The sequence below is a fragment of the Trachypithecus francoisi genome, unplaced genomic scaffold (genome assembly GCF_009764315.1).
Source record: "Trachypithecus francoisi isolate TF-2019V2 unplaced genomic scaffold, Tfra_2.0 Lachesis_group8, whole genome shotgun sequence".
Lineage (NCBI taxonomy): Eukaryota > Metazoa > Chordata > Mammalia > Primates > Cercopithecidae > Trachypithecus > Trachypithecus francoisi.
The window spans coordinates 67,876,190-67,895,141 of NW_022681473.1; the positions used below are offsets into that span (position 1 = coordinate 67,876,190).

Sequence of the window (18,952 nt, forward strand, 5' to 3'; positions counted from 1 at the left end):
AAGGCCAGATTCGACCTCTGGTCTCTGACTCCATTTTTCCTATTCTATATTACAACAATATACTATAAGGATTTTTTTTCCTCCTTGTCTCTGGAATATAAGATATGACAATAACTCTCTTCCACTTTCTTTTAAGGTAACTGCTACATGAGCTTCAGGTATAAAATTTTAAATACCCTATCCTCTAGAAAGACTTTCTACTGTATAAGTCTGTATTAGGTGGCCTTCCCATGTGTTTACAAAGTACTCTGTACAGTTCCTGCCATAGAGTTATAATACTGTATTATAATTGCCTGGTTGCTTATCTCTCCCTTTACTAGATTGTAATTGCTGTGAGTATAGGGATTATGCCTGTCTTGTTCACCATTTGAGCTGTGGTTATGGATTTAAGCTGGCAATGAGACTCTAATAAGCTTTAATCTAATACTATGTTTACTCAGCTTTATAGAAGGATACAGGGTGAGAGGTATAGCAGATGTAGCATCTTCATCTCATCAGAAGACCCAGAGCTATTCATATACACAGCTTCTTTTCTACCCTTATCCACATAAGATTGAGACCAGCCTGGGTAACATAGTGAGACCTCGTCTATACTAAAGAGAAAAAAATTAACCAGGATACGGTTACGCACACCTCAGCCACCCAGCTACTCGGGAGGCTGAGGCAAGAGGATGGCTTGAGCCTGGGAGATCAAGGCTGCAATGAGCTATGATCATGCCACTGCACTCCAGCCTAGACGACAAAAGACCCTGCCTCAAAAGAAATAAGAGTAATAAAATAAAACTTAATCAAAATTCTATTATAACTCAAAAGCAAACAGTATTATTAATTACTTAGGAATGCATTTGTAGATGACTACTTTAAGTTAGTAATTATATAAAGAAAAGCAAAACAATATTTATTATACAAGTCAGGAGAGGGGTTTCCTCTAAAAAGGAAGGGAGAGGGTTGGACTGGGAAGACACAAATGCAGCACTTCTGGGGGGTTAACAAGGATTTACTTCTTAACCTGGGTGGTGCTTTCTCAACTATTGGCTTTATATGTATTTGCTACATCATATTTTCCCACTAGGTTCAATTTTCCAGGTACTAATACTCATCTAATGCTCAATACAGAAAAGAAAGAAGAGCCAATGCTAGGAAGATATGGGAACATATAGAATAAAGAACACAGGAAAATGGATTAACCTTAGTCAAGAAGTGGGCACCTTTTTTGGAGACTAGGGATGAGAAAGAATGCCAGGGGAGGATGCATATGAATGCAGAGGCATTTACAAGAGTTAAAAGAATTCAGGTTTATAATATTGTAAAATGGGAAGCACAATTACTGTATTTGTTGAAAGCAAAGCTAAAGAGAAGAGAGGAGCTGAAGAGTATGAGGCAAAATTACAACATTTGTTCAGGTTTCAGCAGATATTTAAAATTTTAAGGATCCATTCAGAATTAAAATTGATATAGGAATTCTGATATTGGTTATTTAATAAAGTTAAGCAGGCTCTTAACTTTTCCTCAGAAGTTAGCATGACTCAGTGATTTCACACATTTTTTAAAATTCTATTCTCTAAAATGTAATGAAGGATAATAAATATTTACATTTAATTGGGAAGGCTATTTTGATAGGCAAAATAGACTTCCTTTGCCAAAGAATAATTATTATACTAACCTCATTTTCCATTCCTATTTAGGTCATGTATGGAATGTTGGTCTTTACATTAGTACTTCGATCTATTTATATTGTTACATGGTAAGTAGTTTGGATCATCTGTACTATGATTGAAGTATACGCAGACCTATGACAGTAAATCTATAGCCTAAATTGAAATAACACACAAAAGCTCACTTCAGTAGAGATGTTGGAAGAAAACAATAACCCAACATTTATTGTTATATTATAAGGAATACTGGGTCTTCAGACAAGTTGTTAATGGGCATCATGTGAGAACTAGGGTTCCAAAATTAAAGACATGGGAAAATTAAAGGGAACTGTCTATGATGGCCTTGTTTTGAATATTTATAAAGTTCATTAGATATTAGAGACCTTAAAAATCCTACAGTTGAAACAAAATTGTTTTTGTCTTTCTTAAACCTACTTGACTAGTGATTTCCTTTTACATAGTACCTCCAAGGAAGGCTACTAATGTCACAAAGAATTAGTATTTCATGAAAGATTATTTGGGAAATGGGTATAATCTTTTTGCATTCATGAAAATTAAATAAGAAATAACATTCATGAGATTACCTTAAATAGGGCGTGGCCGCACAACAGGTGTTCAGTAAATAAGTAGTATGATTTGTGGGTTTGTTCTTTTTTTTCCTTTTTTATTAAACTTTTAGTTTCTAGATAACTGTAGAAATGCATACATTTGTAAAAAAAAAAAAAAATAGATCCCAGTATCCTTTACCAATCTCCTTCATTTGTAGCATCTTACAAAACTATAGTACGATATGAAAACCAAGGCTTGATATGAATACAGTCAAGATACAAAACATTTCCATCATCATCAGGATGCCTGTGTTGCCCTTTTATAACCACACCTACTTCCCTCCTGCCCCACCTCACTCCTCACTCCCTGTCCTTAACCCCTGGTGATCACTTAATCTGTTCTGCATTTCTGTTTTTGTCATTTCAAGAATGTTATATAAATGGAATCATATATATAACCTTTGAGATTGGCTTTTTGAACTCAGCATAATTATCTGGCGATTAATCCAAGTTGTTGAGTGTGTCAATAATTCATTCCTTTCTATTGCTGAGTAGTATTCCATGGCATAGATGTACCACAGTTTAACCATTCACCTGTTGAGTAACATCTGGATTGTTTCCAGTTTTGGGCAATCATGAATAAAGCTGCTATGAACAATTGTAATGCAGGTTTTTATGTGAACACAAGTTTTCGCTTCTGGAATAAATTTCTGGAATAAATGCCCAGAGTGAAATTGCTAGGTTTTATAGTAATTTATGTTTAGTTTTTCTCAGAACTGCTGAATTGTTTTCCAGAGTAGCTCCACCATTTTTACATTCCCACCACCAATATATGTGTAATCCAGTTTCTCTGCATCCTCACCAGAATTTGGTAGTGTCACTATTTTTAATGAAGTTTTTTAAAATTTGCATTTGCCTAATGGCTAATCATATTGAACGTAACTTCCATGTGCTTATTTGCCATATGTATATGTATTCTCCCTGGTAAAATTTCTGCTCATGTCTTTGCCTGGTTTCTTTTTTTATAAGAGATAATAAGGATACTTTCTATTGTTTTTACAGTTGAGTTGTGAGGTTCTAATTCTTTATTAAATATGTGATTTCTGAATTCTTTCTCCCAATCTATAACTTTTCATCCTCTCTTTCAATGAGCAAACATTCTTAATTTCAGTGAGGTCAAATTTATCAGTTTTATGGATTGTGTTTTTGGTGTCAAGTCTAAGAACTCTGTACCCACCTATAGATGCCGAAGATTTGTTCCTATGTTTTTTTTCTAAAAGATTGTATAGTTTTACATTTTATGGTTTATTTTCAGTTAATTTTGTAGAAGATTTGAGGCATAGGGCGAGGTTCTATTTTTTACATGTGGATGTCCAACTGTTCTAAGACCCATTCGTTGAAAAGACTGTCCTTTCTCCATTGAATTGCTTTTGCACTTTTGTCAAAAATTATTTGGGTAGATTTGTGTGTGTCTATTTTAGGGATCTCGGTTATGTTCCATTGATTGATGTGTCTCCCCCTCCAACAATACCACACAGTCTTCATTACTGTGGCCGTATAAGTCTTCAAATCATACAGACTGATTCCTGCCACTTCATTCTTCTTTTTCAAAATTGCTCTAGCTATTTAGCTTCCTTTGCCTTTCTATATAAAGTTTAGAATAATATTGTCTAAATTTAAAATCTTGTTGAGATTTTAGGAATTATGGGAATTACATTAAATATGCATATCAATTTGCAGAGTTGACATCTTTACTATGTTGAGTCTCTTGATTTATTTAGATCTTTAATTTCTTTCATCAGCATTTTGTAGTTTTCAATTTTTAAGCAGTTGTTATATTGTATTTTTAAATTTTAGTGTCCACATGTTCATTGCTATTATATAGATACACAATTGATTATCTTTTATTCTGCCACCTTGTTGAAGTCAGTTCTAGGATAGTTTTTTTTGTAGATTGCTTTGTTTTATTTTGTTTTTTGTTTTTTGTTTTTTTTGAGATGGAGTCTTGCACTCTCCCGGGCTGGAGTGCAATGGCACGATCTCGGCTCACTGCACCCTCCACCTCTCAGGTTCAGTGATTGATTCTCCTGCCTCTGCCTCCCAAGTAGCTGGGATTACAGGTGTCCACCACCATGCCCAGCTAATTTTTCTGTATTTTTAGTAGAGACGGAGTTTCACTATGTTGGCTAGGCTGGTTTCAAACTCCTGACTTCATGATCTCCCCACCTTGCCTCCCATAGTGTTGGGATTACAGGCGTGAGCTACTGCGCCCGGCCCTGTAGATTTGTTTTTAAGATTTGCTGCAAATAGAAATAGTGTATATCCTCATTCTTGATGTGTGTGCTTTTTAGTTCCTTTTTGCCTTATTGCCCTGACTAGAACTTCCAAGACTATGTTAAGTAAGAGTGGTGACAACAGATCTCCTTGCCTTGTTCCCAATTTTAGGGGAAAAGCATTTAACCTTTCATCATTAAGTTAAATGTTAGCTGTATGTTTTTTATAGATGTTCTTTATTAGGTTGAGGAATTTGCCCTCTATACTGGTTTGATAGGGCTGCCATAAAATACCATTAGATTGGGTGGCTTAACCAACAAATGTATTTTCTTACAGTTCTGGAGGCTACAAGTCTGAGACTAGGGTGTCAGCAGGTTTGGTTTCTTCTCACACCCCTCTCTTTGGCATGCAATTGGCCACAGAGAGAACACAGAGAGAAGGTGGTCATTTGGTCTTTTCTCTGTGCATGCCTGTGTCTGATTTTTCTCTCTCTGTGTGTGTCCTAATCTCCTTTTCTGATAAAGGACACCAGTTATATTGGATTAGGGCCTACCCTAATGACCCCCTTTTAATTTAATTATCTCTTTAAAGAACCTAGCTCTAAATAGTCACATTCTAAAGTACAGGGGGTTAGGGCTTTAACATATGAATTTCAAAGGAGGTACACTATGTCCTCTATTCTTTATTTTTATCGTAATTTTCATTATCATAAATGGACCTATAATACACTCTATTACTAATCATGAATGGGTGTTGGATTTTGTCAAATACTTTTCCAGTGTCAATTGATTTTATCACACTGTTTTATTCTGTAGTCTGTTCATAAGGTGGATTATGTTAATTGATTTGGGAATATTGATCCAGCCTTGTATCCTGGGATAAACCTTACTTACTTATACTATGTAATTCTTTTTTTTTTTTTTTAAGAGAACAGCAGCATTTTATTTTTAAGTGGATGCAAAAAGCTTCCTAAGTCCCTCTCAGCATCAGATTATAAGAGAACATGATCTAATATTCTGTACACATAACATTTATCATGAGGAACTGAAGATAAGCTAAAACCCAAAGAAAGCCCTTAAAAAAAATTCTACTTTAATTTTGAGGAATCAAAATAATTATATAACCAACAATTATATCAGTTATTTTGCAGATCTCCATTAACTTCAGTCAAGCAAATGGTCACCCCATTTTCTTGAAGTCACTTAATATTTCTTTTTTTTTTTTAATTTTTTTTGTATTATATTTTAAGTTCTAGGGTACATGTGCATAACGTGCAGGTTTGTTACATATGTATATGCAATTCTTTTTATATATTCTGAATTCTTCACTTGTTAATATTTTGTTAAGGATTTTTGTATCTGTATTCATGAAGGATATTGGTTTGTAGTTTTTATTTTTTGTCCTGTCTTTTTCTGGTTTTGGCATCAGGATACTATACATTTCATTAAATGAATTGGGAAATGTTGCTCCCTTCTATTTTCTGGAATAAATTGTGTAGAATTAGTGTTAATTCTTCTTTCAATGTTTGGTAGAATTCTCTAGTGAAACCATCTGGGCCTAGAGATCTGTTTTTTGAGGCATTTTTAAATTACACATTTTAAAAATAAAGGAAATTCTGACACCTGTTACAACAGGGATGCACCTATAAGACACTGGGCTCAGTGAAATAAGTTACTCACAAGAGGACAGATACTACATGAGTCCACTTATATGAGGTTCCTAGAGTAATCAACTTCATAGAGACACAAATAAAATGGTGGTCAGGGCCTGGTGGGGAGTAGGATAAGGGGGATCCCTGGGGAAGGCATTGGAGACTTATTGTTTTGTGGGTACCAACTGCAGTTTGGGAAGATGGAAAAAGTTCTGGAGACAGACAGTGGTAAGGGTTGCACAACAATGTGAATGTACTTAATGCTACAGACCTATATACTTTAAAAGGGTTAAAAAGTTAAACTTTATGCATACTTTAACATAATAAAGTTTTTACATTAAACATATGCAGAAAAATAAAATTACAGGTTCAGCTTCTTTAATAGTCATGCAGTTATTCACTTTTTTCTTTTTTCTTCCACTCTTGTTGAAGACATGCAGCTATTCAAATGATTGATTTTATGTTGGGTGAATTGTTCGTTTCTTGAGTCATTGGTTCATTTCATCTAAGTCATTAAAATTTGTGTAGAATTGGTTATAATATTCCCTTGTTTTCCTCTTGATGTTGAGAGGGCTTGTAGTGATAATCTGTTTCATTCCTAATATTGGTAATGTGTTAGACTTCTCTCTCTCTCTTTTTTGGTCATCCTTGCCAGAAGTGTCTCAAAGTTTATTGATCTTTTTAAAAACCAGACTTTTCTTTGATTTTCTCCATTTTTCATTTTTCAGTTTCATTGATTTCTGTTATTTATATTTTCTTTGTTTTGCTTGTTGTGGGTTTATTTTTATTTCTTTTTCAAGGTTCTTGAGATGGAAGCTTAGATTTTTATTTCAGACCTTCCTATTTCTTTTTTTTTTAATTTTAATAATGTATTTTATTTAATGACAAATGCCCAGATTTTAAAAGTATTTTGTCAATATAAAACTTATTACTAGGTATATTGCATTCTTTTTTTTTTCAAGGGCAGAAAGTCTAGTGTATATTTTTCCATCTCTGCAGCTTTTTTTTTTTTAATTATTATACTTTAAATTATAGGGTACATGTGCATAACGTGCAGGTTTGTTACATATGTATAGTTGTGCCATGTTGGTGAGCTGCACCATTCAACTCGTCAGCACCCATCCACTCGTCATTTACATCAGGTATAACTCCCAATTCAATCCCTCCCCCCTCCCCCCTCCCCATGATAGGCCGCAGTGTGTGATGTTCCCCTTCCCAAGTCCAAGTGATCTCATTGTTCAGTTCCCATCTATGAGTGAGTACACGCGGTGTTTGGTTTTCTGTTCTTGCGATAGTTTGCTGAGAATGATGGTTTCCAGCTGTATCCATGTCCCTACAAAGGACACAAAATCATCCTTTTTTATGGCTGCATAGTATTCCATGGTATATATGTGCCACATTTTCTTAATCCAGTCTGTCACAGATGGACATTTGGGTTGATTCCAAGTCTTTGCTATTGTGAATAGTGCCGCAATGAACGTACGTGTGCATGTGTCTTTATAGCAGCATGATTTATAATCCTTTGGGTATATACCCAGTAATGGGATGGCTGGGTCATATGGTACTTCTAGTTCTAGATCCTTGAGGAATCGCCATACTGTTTTCCATAATGGTTGAACTAGTTTACAATCCCACCAACAGTGTAAAAGTGTTCCTATTTCTCCACATCCTCTCCAGCACCTGTTGTTTCCTGACTTTTTAATGATTGCCATTCTAACTGGTGTGAGATGGTATCTCATTGTGGTTTTGATTTGCATTTCTCTGATGGCCAGTGATGAGAGCATTTTTTCATGTGTCTATTGGCTGTATGCATGTCTTCTTTTGAGAAATGTCTGTTCATATCCTTTGCCCACTTTTTGATGGGTTGTTTGTTTTTTTCTTGTAATTTGTTTGAGTTCTTTGTAGGTTCTGGATATTAGCCCTTGTCAGATGAGTAGATTGCAAAAATTTTCTCCCATTCTGTAGGTTGCCTGTTCACTCTGATGGTAGTTTCTTTTGCTGTGCAGAAGCTCTTTAGTTTAATTAGATCCCATTTGTCAATTTTGGCTTTTGTTGCCGTTGCTTTTGGTGTTTTAGACATGAAGTCCTTGCCCATGCCTATGTCCTGAATGGTATTACCTAGGTTTTCTTCTAGGGTTTTTATGGTATTAGGTCTAACATTTAAGTCTCTAATCCATCTTGAATTAATTTTCGTATAAGGAGTAAGGAAAGGATCCAGTTTCAGCTTTCTACTTATGGCTAGCCAATTTTCCCAGCACCATTTATTAAATAGGGAATCCTTTCCCCATTTCTTGTTTTCTCAGGTTGTCAAAGATCAGATGGCTGTAGATGTGTGGTATTATTTCTGAGGACTCTGTTCTGTTCCATTGTTCTATTCTCTGTTTTGGTACCAGTACCATGCTGTTTTGGTTACTGTAGCCTTGTAGTATAGTTTGAAGTCAGGTAGCATGATGCCTCCAGCTTTGTTCTTTTGACTTAGGATTGTCTTTGCAATGTGGGCTCTTTTTTGGTTCCATATGAACTTCAAAGCAGTTTTTTTCCAATTCTGTGAAGAAACTCATTGGTAGCTTGATGGCGATGGCATTGAATCTATAAATTACCTTGGGCAGTATGGCTATTTTCATGATATTGATTCTTCCTATCCATGAGCATGGTATGTTCTTCCATTTGTTTGTGTCCTCTTTTATTTCACTGAGCAGTGGTTTGTAGTTCTCCTTGAAGAAGTCCTTTACATCCCTTGTAAGTTGGATTCCTAGGTATTTGATTCTCTTTGAAGCAATTGTGAATGGAAGTTCATTCATGATTTGGCTCTCTGTTTGTCTGTTACTGGTGTATAAGAATGCTTGTAATTTTTGCACATTAATTTTGTATCCTGAGACTTTGCTGAAGTTGCTTATCAGCTTAAGGAGATTTTGGGCTGAGACAATGGGGTTTTCTAAATATACAATCATGTCATCTGCAAACAGGGACAATTTGACTTCTTATTTTCCTAACTGAATACCCTTTATTTCTTTCTCTTGCCTAATTGCCCTAGCCAGAACTTCCAACACTATGTTGAATAGGAGTGGTGAGAGAGGGCATCCCTGTCTTGTGCCAGTTTTCAAAGGGAATTTTTCCAGTTTTTGCCCATTCAGTATGATATTGGCTGTGGGTTTGTCATAAATAGCTCTTATTATTTTGAGATATGTTCCATCAATACCGAATTTATTGAGCGTTTTTAGCATGAAGGGCTGTTGAATTTTGTCAAAGACCTTTTCTGCATCTATTGAGATAATCATGTGGTTTTTGTCTTTGGTTCTGTTTATATGCTGGATTACGTTTATTGATTTGCGAATGTTGAACCAGCCTTGCATCCCAGGGATGAAGCCCACTTGATCATGGTGGATAAGCTTTTTGATGTGCTGCTGGATCCGGTTTGCCAGTATTTTATTGAGGATTTTTGCATCGATGTTCATCAGGAATATTGGTCTAAAATTCTCTTTTTTTGTTGTGTCTCTGCCAGGCTTTGGTATCAGGATGATGTTGGCCTCATAAAATAAGTTAGGGAGGATTCCCTCTTTTTCAATGGATTGGAATAGTTTCAGAAGGAATGGTACCAGCTCCTCCTTGTACCTCTGGTAGAATTCAGCTGTGAATCCATCTGGTCCTGGACTTTTTTTGGTTGGTAGGCTATTAATTGTTGCCTCAATTTCAGAGCCTGCTCTTGGTCTATTCAGGGATTCAGCTTCTTCCTGGTTTAGTCTTGGGAGTGTAAGTGTCCAGGAAATTATCCATTTCTTCTAGATTTTTCTAGTTGATTTGCATAGAGGTGTTTATAGTATTCTCTGATGGTAGTTTGTATTTCTGTGGGGTCAGTGGTGATATCCCCTTTACCATTTTTTATTGCGTCTATTTGATTGTTCTCTCTTTTCTTCTTTATTAGTCTTGCTAGCGGTCTATCAATTTTGTTGATCTTTTCAAAAAACCAACTCCTGGATTCATTGATTTTTTGGAGGGTTTTTTGTGTCTCTATCTCCTTCAGTTCTGCTCTGATCTTAGTTATTTCTTGCCTTCTGCTAGCTTTTGAATGTGTTTGCTCTTGCTTCTCTAGTTCTTTTAATTGTGATGTTAGAGTGTCAATTTTAGATCTTTTCAGCTTTGTCTTGTGGGCATTTAGTGCTATAAATTTCCCTCTACACACTGCTTTAAATGTGTCCCAGAGATTCTGGTATGTTGTATCTTTGTTCTCATTGGTTTCAAAGAACATCTTTATTTCTGCCTTCATTTCCTTATGTAGCCAGTAGTCATTCAGGAGCAGGCTGTTCAGTTTCCATGTAGTTGAGCGATTTTCATTGAGTTTCTTAGTCCTGAGTTCTAGTTTGATTGCACTGTGGTCTGAGAGACAGTTTGTTATAATTTCTGTTCTTTTACATTTACTGAGGAGTGCTTTACTTCCAATTATGTGGTCAATTTTGGAATAAGTGTGATGTGGTGCTGAGAAGAATGTATATTCTGTTGATTTGGGGTGGTGAGTTCTGTAGATGTCTATTAGGTCTGCTTGCTGCAGAGATAAGTTCAATTCCTGGATATCCTTGTTAACTTTCTGTCTCATTGATCTGTCTAATGTTGACAGTGGGGTGTTGAAGTCTCCCATTATTATTGTATGGGAGTCTAAGTCTCTTTGTAAGTCTCTAAGGACTTGCTTTATTAATCTGGGTGCTCCTGTATTGGGTGCATATATATTTAGGATAGTTAGCTCTTCCTGTTGAATTGATCCCTTTACCATTATGTAATGTCCTTCTTTGTCTCTTTTGATCTTTGATGGTTTAAAGTCTGTTTTATCAGAGACTAGGATTGCAACCCCTGCTTTTTTTTGTTCTCCATTTGCTTGGTAGATCTTCCTCCGTCCCTTTATTTTGAGCCTATGTATGTCTCTGCATGTGAGATGGGTCTCCTGAATACAGCAAACTGATGGGTCTTGACTCTTTATCCAGTTTGCCAGTCTGTGTCTTTTAATTGGACCATTTAGTCCATTTACATTTAAGGTTAATATTGTTATGTGTGAACTTGATCCTGCCATTATGATATTAACTGGTTATTTTGCTCGTTAGTTGATGTAGTTTCTTCCTAGCCTCGATGGTCTTTACATTTTGGCATGTTTTTGCAATGGCTGGGACCGGTTGTTCCTTTCCATGTTTAGTGCTTCCTTCAGGGTCTCTCGTAAGGCAGGCCTGGTGGTGACAAAATCTCTAAGCATTTGCTTATCTGTAAAGGATTTTATTTCTCCTTCACTGATGAAACTAAGTTTGGCTGGATATGAAATTCTGGGTTGAAAATTCTTTTCTTTAAGAACGTTGAATATTGGCCCCCACTCTCTTCTGGCTTGTAGAGTTTCTGCCGAGAGATCTGCTGTTAGTCTGATGGGCTTCCCTTTGTGGGTAACCCGACCTTTCTCTCTGGCTGCCCTTAAGATTTTTTCCTTCATTTCAACTTTGGTGAATCTGGCAATTATGTGTCTTGGAGTTGCTCTTCTGGAGGAGTATCTTTGTGGCGTTCTCTGTATTTCCTGAATTTGAATGTTGGCTTGCCCTACTAGGTTGGGGAAGTTCTCCTGGATGATATCCTGAAGAGTGTTTTCCAACTTGGTTCCATTTTCCCCCTCACTTTCAGGCACCCCAATCATAATCCCATACTTCTTGCAGGCTTTGTTCATTTCTTTTTCTTCTTTTTTCTTTAGATTTCTCTTCTCACTTCATTTCATTCATTTGATCCTCAGTTGCTGATACTCTTTCTTCCAGTTGATCGAGTCGGTTACTGAAGCTTGTGCATTTGTCACATATTTCTCGTGTCATGGTTTTCATCTCTGTCAGTTCATTTATGGCCTTCTCTGCATTAATTATTCTAGTTATCAATTCTTCCACTCTTTTTTCAAGATTTTTAGTTTCTTTGCGCTGGGTATGTAATTCCTCCTTTAGCTCTGAGAAGTCTGATGGACTGAAGCCTTCTTCTCTCATCTCGTCAAAGTCATTCTCTGTCCAGCTTTGATCCATTGCTGATGATGAGCTGCAATCCTTTAGGGGGGAGATGCACTCTTATTTTTTGAATTTCCAGCTTTTCTGCCCTGCTTTTTCCCCATCTTTGTGGTTTTATCTGCCTCTGGTCTTTGATGATGGTGACGTACTGATGGGGTTTTGGTGTGGGTGTCCTTCCTGTTTGTTAGTTTTCCTTCTAACAGTCAGGACCCTCAGCTGTAGAGGTCTGTTGGAGATTGCTTGAGGTCCAGTCCAGACCCTGTTTGCCTGGGTATCAGCAGCAGAGGCTGCAGAAGATAGAATATTGCTGAACAGCGAGTGTACCTGTCTGATTCTTGCTTTGGAAGCTTCCTCTCAGGGGTGTACTCCACCGTGTGAGGTGTGGGGTGTCGGTCTGCCCCTAGTGGGGGATGTCTCCCAGTTAGGCTACTCAGGGGTCAGGGACCCACTTGAGCAGGCAGTCTGTCCGTTCTCAGATCTCAACCTCTGTGTTGGGAGATCCACTGCTCTCTTCAAAGCTGTCAGACAGAGTCATTTGCATCTGCAGAGGTTTCTGCTGCTTTTTGTTGTTGTTGTTGTTGTTGTTGTTGTTGTGTTGTTGTTGTTGTTTAGCTGTGCCCTGTCCCCAGAGGTGGAGTCTACAGAGACAGGCAGGCCTCCTTGAGCTGCTGTGAGCTCCACCCAGTTCCAGCTTCCCAGTGGCTTTGTTTACCTACTTAAGCCTCAGCAATGGCGGGCGCCCCTCCCCTAGCCTCGCTGCTGCCTTGCCCTGAGATCGCAGACTGCTGTGCTAGCAGTGAGGGAGGCTCCGTGGGCGTGGGACCCTCCCAGCCAGGTGTGGGATATAATCTCCTGGTGTGCCCGTTTGCTAAGACCCTTGGTAAAGCGCAGTATTGGGGTGGGAGTTACCCGATTTTCCAGGTGTTGTGTGTCTCAGTTCCCCTGGCTAGGAAAAGGGATTCCCTTCCCCCTTGCGCTTCCCAGGTGAGGCGATGCGTCGCCCTGCTTCAGCTCTCGTTGGTCGGGCTGCAGCCACTGACCAGCACCGATTGTCCAGCACTCCCTAGTGAGATGAACCCAGTACCTCAGTTGAAAATGCAGAAATCACCTGTCTTCTGTGTCGCCCGCGCTGGGAGCTGGAGACTGGAGCTGTTCCTATTCAGCCATCTTGCTCCGCCCCCTCCAGACTTTCCTATTTCTTAATGAGCATTTAGTGCTATAAATTTTCCTCTCAGCAGGACAATGCTAAAGCATTGCTTTAGCAGTGTCCCACAGCTTTTTGTATGTTGTATTTCATTTTTATTCAGTTCGATGTATTTTTTAAAATTTCTCTTGAGACTTCCTCTTTGACCCATGGATTATTTAGGCTATGTTGTTTCACATTCAAGTGTTTGGAGATTTTCCTGTTGTCATTCTTGATTTCTTGTTTGATTTCATTGTGGTCAGAGAACACACTCCACATGATTTCATTTTTCTTAAATTTGTTGAGGTTTGTATTATGGATCAGGTTATACCAAGGATATTTATACCAAGGATATCTTGGCATATGTTCCATATTTGTTTGAAAAGAATATGTATTCTGCTATTGTTTCATAAAATCTTCTAAATATGTCAATTAGATCCTGTTGGTTGATGGTTGTGTCAGTGTTCCCCATGACTACTCTCAGGTCTGATGATTCACTAGGATTCACAGAACTCAGAAAGATGTTACACTCATAGTTAAGGTTTGTTACCTAAAGGTCAAACTGATAGAGCATGGCCCAAGACCCCAGGCAAATAAAAATAGGTGTTTCCTATAAAGCACATTAGTTGCATAAACTATCTGGCATGGCCCAAAGTGTCAAGTATACAAAGACACTCTTATTGGGCAGGATTTTCTAAGGTCTCAGAAGTTATCTCCCAGAAGCCAGTCAAGAGCCAGTCCTTTCTTTGAAATGTGCAGTGTTTGTGCTTCAAGCCCACCGAGTTAGCTATTTAATGCTCAATGGTGTTTTTTAGTTCTTCTATATCATTGTTGATTCTCTAGTTTTTCTATCAGTTGATGACAGAAAAATATTGAAGTCTCCAAACATGATTTTGGATTTGACTATTTCTCCTTCATCAGTTTTTGCTTCACACATTTTGCAGGTCTATTGTTTGATGCACAGACATTTAGAACTGCTATATCTTCTTGGTGGATTGGCTTTTTTGTCATTACGTAATGTTTCTCTGTGACTCTGGTAATTTTCTTTGTGCTGAAGTCTAGTTTATCTGTTTAATATATCCATATTAGCATAGCGTTCTTTTGATTAATGTTTGTGTGGCATATCTTTTTTCATCCTTTTAGTTTCAACCTGATCATATTGTTATATTTGAAATGCATTTCCTTTAGACATTATATAGTTGAATTAGTTGAGTCATGTTTTTAATCCACTCTTCCAATTTCTTTTAATTGGTGTATTTAGATCATTTATATTAATGTAATTATTAATATATTAAAACTTAACTGCCATTTTATTTTTTGTTTCCTATTTGTTCTCTCTGGTTTTTTGCTTTTGTATGCTTTTTCCTGCCTGTGAGTTACTTAAACTTTTTCTTTATAATTCCATGTTAGTGTGTCTATAGTGCTTATGTTTCTCTTTGTATTGCTTTTTTAGTGGCTGCTCTCAGTGTTACTTTATATATATATACCCTATCAGAGTCTAATGTTAATCAGCATTTTACCAGTTCCAGTGAAGTACAGAAAACTTACCTCCCTTTCACGTGTCTGTATTCATTTCCTAGCGCCACCATGACAAAGTACCATAAGCTAGGTGGCTTTAAACAACTAAAATTTATTGTATCACAGTTCTAGAGGCTAGAAGTCCCAGATGAAAATGTCTCAGGGCCATGCTCCCTCTGAGACCAGTTGGGAAACTTCTCTTCCTAGCTTCTAGTAGTTTGATAGCAAGCTTTGGCATTCCTTGGCTTATAGCTGCATCACTCCAGTCTTTGCCTTTGTCACATGGCATTCTTCCCATGTCTCTGTGTCTTCAGATAGCTATCTTCTTATAAGGACACCAGTCATATTGGAGTAGGGCCCACCCTACTCTAATATAAACCCATCTTAAATAATTATATCTGCAAGGATTTTATTTCCAAATTAGGTAACATTCTGAAGTACTAGAGTTGTGACGTCAACATATCTTTTTTAGAGGTGAAAAATTCAACTCATAAGAATGCCTTTAGCCTGACCCACTTAAAATATAATTGGTATATTATATATATGTATATTGTGTATGTGTGTGTGTGTGTGTGTGTGTGTATATATATATATTTTTTTTTTTTTTTTGAGCCAGAGTTTCACTCTTGTTGCCCAGGCTGGAGTGCAGTGGCGCCATCTTGGCTCACTGCAACCTCCACCTCCCGGGTTCAAGCAATTCTCCTGCCTCAGCCTCCCAAGTAGCTGCGATTACAGCGCCTGCCACCATGCCTGGCTAATTTTTATATTTTAAGTAGAGACAGGGTTTCACTATGTTGGCCAGGCTGGTCTCAAACTCCTGACCTCAGGTGAGCCACCATGCCCAGCTGTCTTTAATATTTTGTCTCCATGCATTTAGGACCATATTAGACAGTGTTATGATTTTTGATAGTTTAGAAAACTCGAGAAGGAAAATGTGCTGTGTCCTCCCACATTTATATTCATGTCCATTGCTCTTTCTTCCTTCCTGATGTTCCATGATCCCTTTGTTCATCATTACCTTTCTGTTTAGAGAACTTCCTTTAGCCATTTTTTAGGGTAGGTCTCCTGGAAATACAGTCTCTTAGGTTTCCTTCACCTAAGAATATCCTGATATTTATTTTGTTCCTAAAAGATGTATTTACTATATATAAACTTCTAGGTTGACAATTATTTTCTTTCAGAACTTGAAAAATATCATGCCACTTCCTCTGCCCTTCACATTTTTTTAATGTAAAATTCTTTATCATTTGAATTGTTTTCCCCCATAGGTAAGATGTTGTTTGTCTCTCACTACTTCAAGATTTTCCTATGTCTTTAGTTTTCAGAAGTTTGGCTATAGTTTGTCTTAATGTGAATTTCTTTGGGTTTAACATGTTTGAGCAGGGCTCATGCCTGTAATCCCAGATACTTAGGAGGTTGAGGTGGGAGGATTGCCACTGCTTTGTCTGAGAGGGGAAAGATTGCTTTATTATTTCTCACCATCTGGTTTCCACTGACACCCAAGTGGTGTGGCTATGGTATTTCTGGCCAGTGGTGAAAATTCTGACTCTCCAGTACGTCTCTGACACTACCCCAGCAGGGAGGGAAGACAGTGTCTCATCATTGCCACAGGAAGATAGATATCCAAGTTCTTCACATAGTCTCTAAGGGAATGAGGAACTAATTACTGTGGGTGGGGATGAGAGTCCCAAGCCCTCACTACTTGGCCTTCTTAACCTGGCATGAGGTTGAAGCACCTTCTGATACCCTGAGGAGGATGGAAGTCTAGGCTCCCCATTCAGCCTTTGTGGCATGAGTGGGGAATCTATTGCATGGCAGGGTGACTATAATGTATTATATATTTCAAAATAGCTGAGATAGCAAATTTCAAATTTCTCATCACAAAAAAATAAGTGATGAGTGTGTTAATTAGCTTGATTTAATCATTCCACATTGTATACATATGTCAAAACATCACATTGCACTCCACAAATGTATATAATTATGCTTTATCAATCTAAAATAATACTAATTTTTTAAAAAGAAAACACATGGAACTCACCACTGTATCATTTCTCAGGTCCCAAAGTCCCTAGTTAATCTGCTTCTTCTCAGCACCTTTCAGGGTCTTCTTATGTCTGTCTTATATATACTGCCCAGCATTTTTAGTTTTACTTAGTGGAATGAATATGAAAAAGTATATCCACTTCATCTTCCCAGGAGCCCAAGTCCCAGTTTATTCTGTTTTTAATTTAGACCCCTTAGGTAAATATAAAGAAGCATAAAATACAGTCCTTGACTTAAATCAAGTCTGATAGACAGGGTACCAATACTTTTAGATATACAAATGACAGACCTTTAAAAAGCACTTAACAGTGGCAATCCTATGAAATAAAAGCAACTTTCTTCCATCTGTCTTGCCACAGCTTCTTTCCTGTATGTCCATTTGTTGATCATCTCATTTAGCACTGGTCATTGTTTCCTTATCTGTCTGCTCAACTAGACTGTGAGCTTCTTAAAGTCTTAGTTATCTTGGTAATCCCTGGATCCCAGGATAGTGCTTATCCATAAATGTTTTTTAAAATCAAATTGAAACTCTTAAAACTTTTGTTACTTTTAATTTGTCTGATGAAACATCTGAAAATTCCTCCTATAACAAAACACCTAGAAATTCTAGATATAATATAACAAACATCCGTTAAATGCCCAGATGAGTTCAAAAGAACATAAAATTCCAGGCTGGATGTGATGACTCATGCCTATAATTCCAGCACTTAGGGAGGCCAAGGCAGGAAGATGACTTGAGCCCAGGAGTTTGATACCAGGCTGGGCAATAATAGGGAGACCTAGTCTATAGAAAAAGAAATTTAAAAATTAGTCAGATGTGGTGATGCATGCCTATAGTCCTAGCTATTTGGGAGGCTGAGATGGGAGAATCACTTGAGCCCAGGACATTGAGGCTGCACCGAGCCATGATGGTACCACTGCACGCCAGCCTGAGCAACAGAGAAAGACTCTGTCTCAAGATAATAACAATCAAAAGCATCTGTATTCGGCCATTATTGCATTGCTATAAAGAAATACTGGAGACTAGGTAATCTAAAGAAAAGAAGTTTAATTGGCTGACAGTTTCTTAGGCTTACAGAAAGCATGGTGTGGCATCTGCTTGGCTTCTGGGGAGGCCTCAGAAAGCTTACAATCATGGCGGAAGGCAAAGGGGAGCAGACATGCCACATGGCAAAAGCAGGAACAAGAGAGAGTAGGGGAGGTACCGTACACTTTAAACAATCATATCTCTTGAGAACTCACTCGCTACCACAAGAACAGAACTAAGCCATGAGAGAGCGCCCCCATGACTCAAACACCTCCCACCAGGCCCCCACTTGGAACACTGGGAATTACATCTCAACATGAGGTCTGGAGGGGGCATCAAATCCAAAGAATGAGCTGCAAACTACAGTGACAAATGAGTACTTAGATCATGGTCAACTGGCCAGGCACAGTGGCTCACACATGTAATCCTAATACTTTGGGAGACTACAGTGGGAGGACTGCTTGAGCCCAGACATTCAAGACCAGCCTGGCAAAGAAGTAAGAACCCACTTCTACAAAAAAAAATTAATAAATTAGGTAGGTGTGGTGGCACATACCTTTAGTCCCAGCCCAGCAGGCTGAGGCAGGAGGATTGATTGAGCCCAGGGAGTCAAGGCTGCAGTAAGTCATTATCACACCACTGCACTCCAGCCTGGGCAACAGAGTGAGACCCTGTCACAAAAAAGAGGGAGAGAGAGAGATTGTGGTAAACTTCAAGGCATTTGAAGATACCACAAAACCAGAGCCTTAGGTTTGAATAGCCACAAAACAGAAGGCAGTTTTTGTTATGTTTCAGACTGGCAATTGGAACTATTTATTTCCTCATCACCATACACACACATATACAAATAAAGCCAGGACCATTAAAGAGGTATATTGTCAGTGAAGGGCTGGGCTAGAAAAAATTTGCTCTCCAACAGAAAGAATTGACAAGGCAACTTGTCTTTCAGCCTCAGTTTTAGGTAGGAAAAATGACTCCCCTAAGAATTTGTAAAGAAATGTATTCTTAATGGAGGCCCCTCTGGATTTCTGAAGATGGA

General features: G+C 37.9%; 1 protein-coding gene across 4 annotated transcripts in view; it reads left to right on the forward strand.

The window, feature by feature from the left end:
• Positions 1 to 18,952, forward strand: part of ACER3 (alkaline ceramidase 3) — a 151,527-nt gene that overhangs the window by 117,197 nt on the left and 15,378 nt on the right. For all 4 annotated transcript variants that reach the window (XM_033207795.1, XM_033207798.1, XM_033207796.1 and 1 more), the window contains exon 7: positions 1,686 to 1,744. In XM_033207795.1, the coding sequence (XP_033063686.1) occupies positions 1,686 to 1,744 (59 nt within the window). The remainder of the gene's footprint in view (positions 1 to 1,685; positions 1,745 to 18,952) is intronic.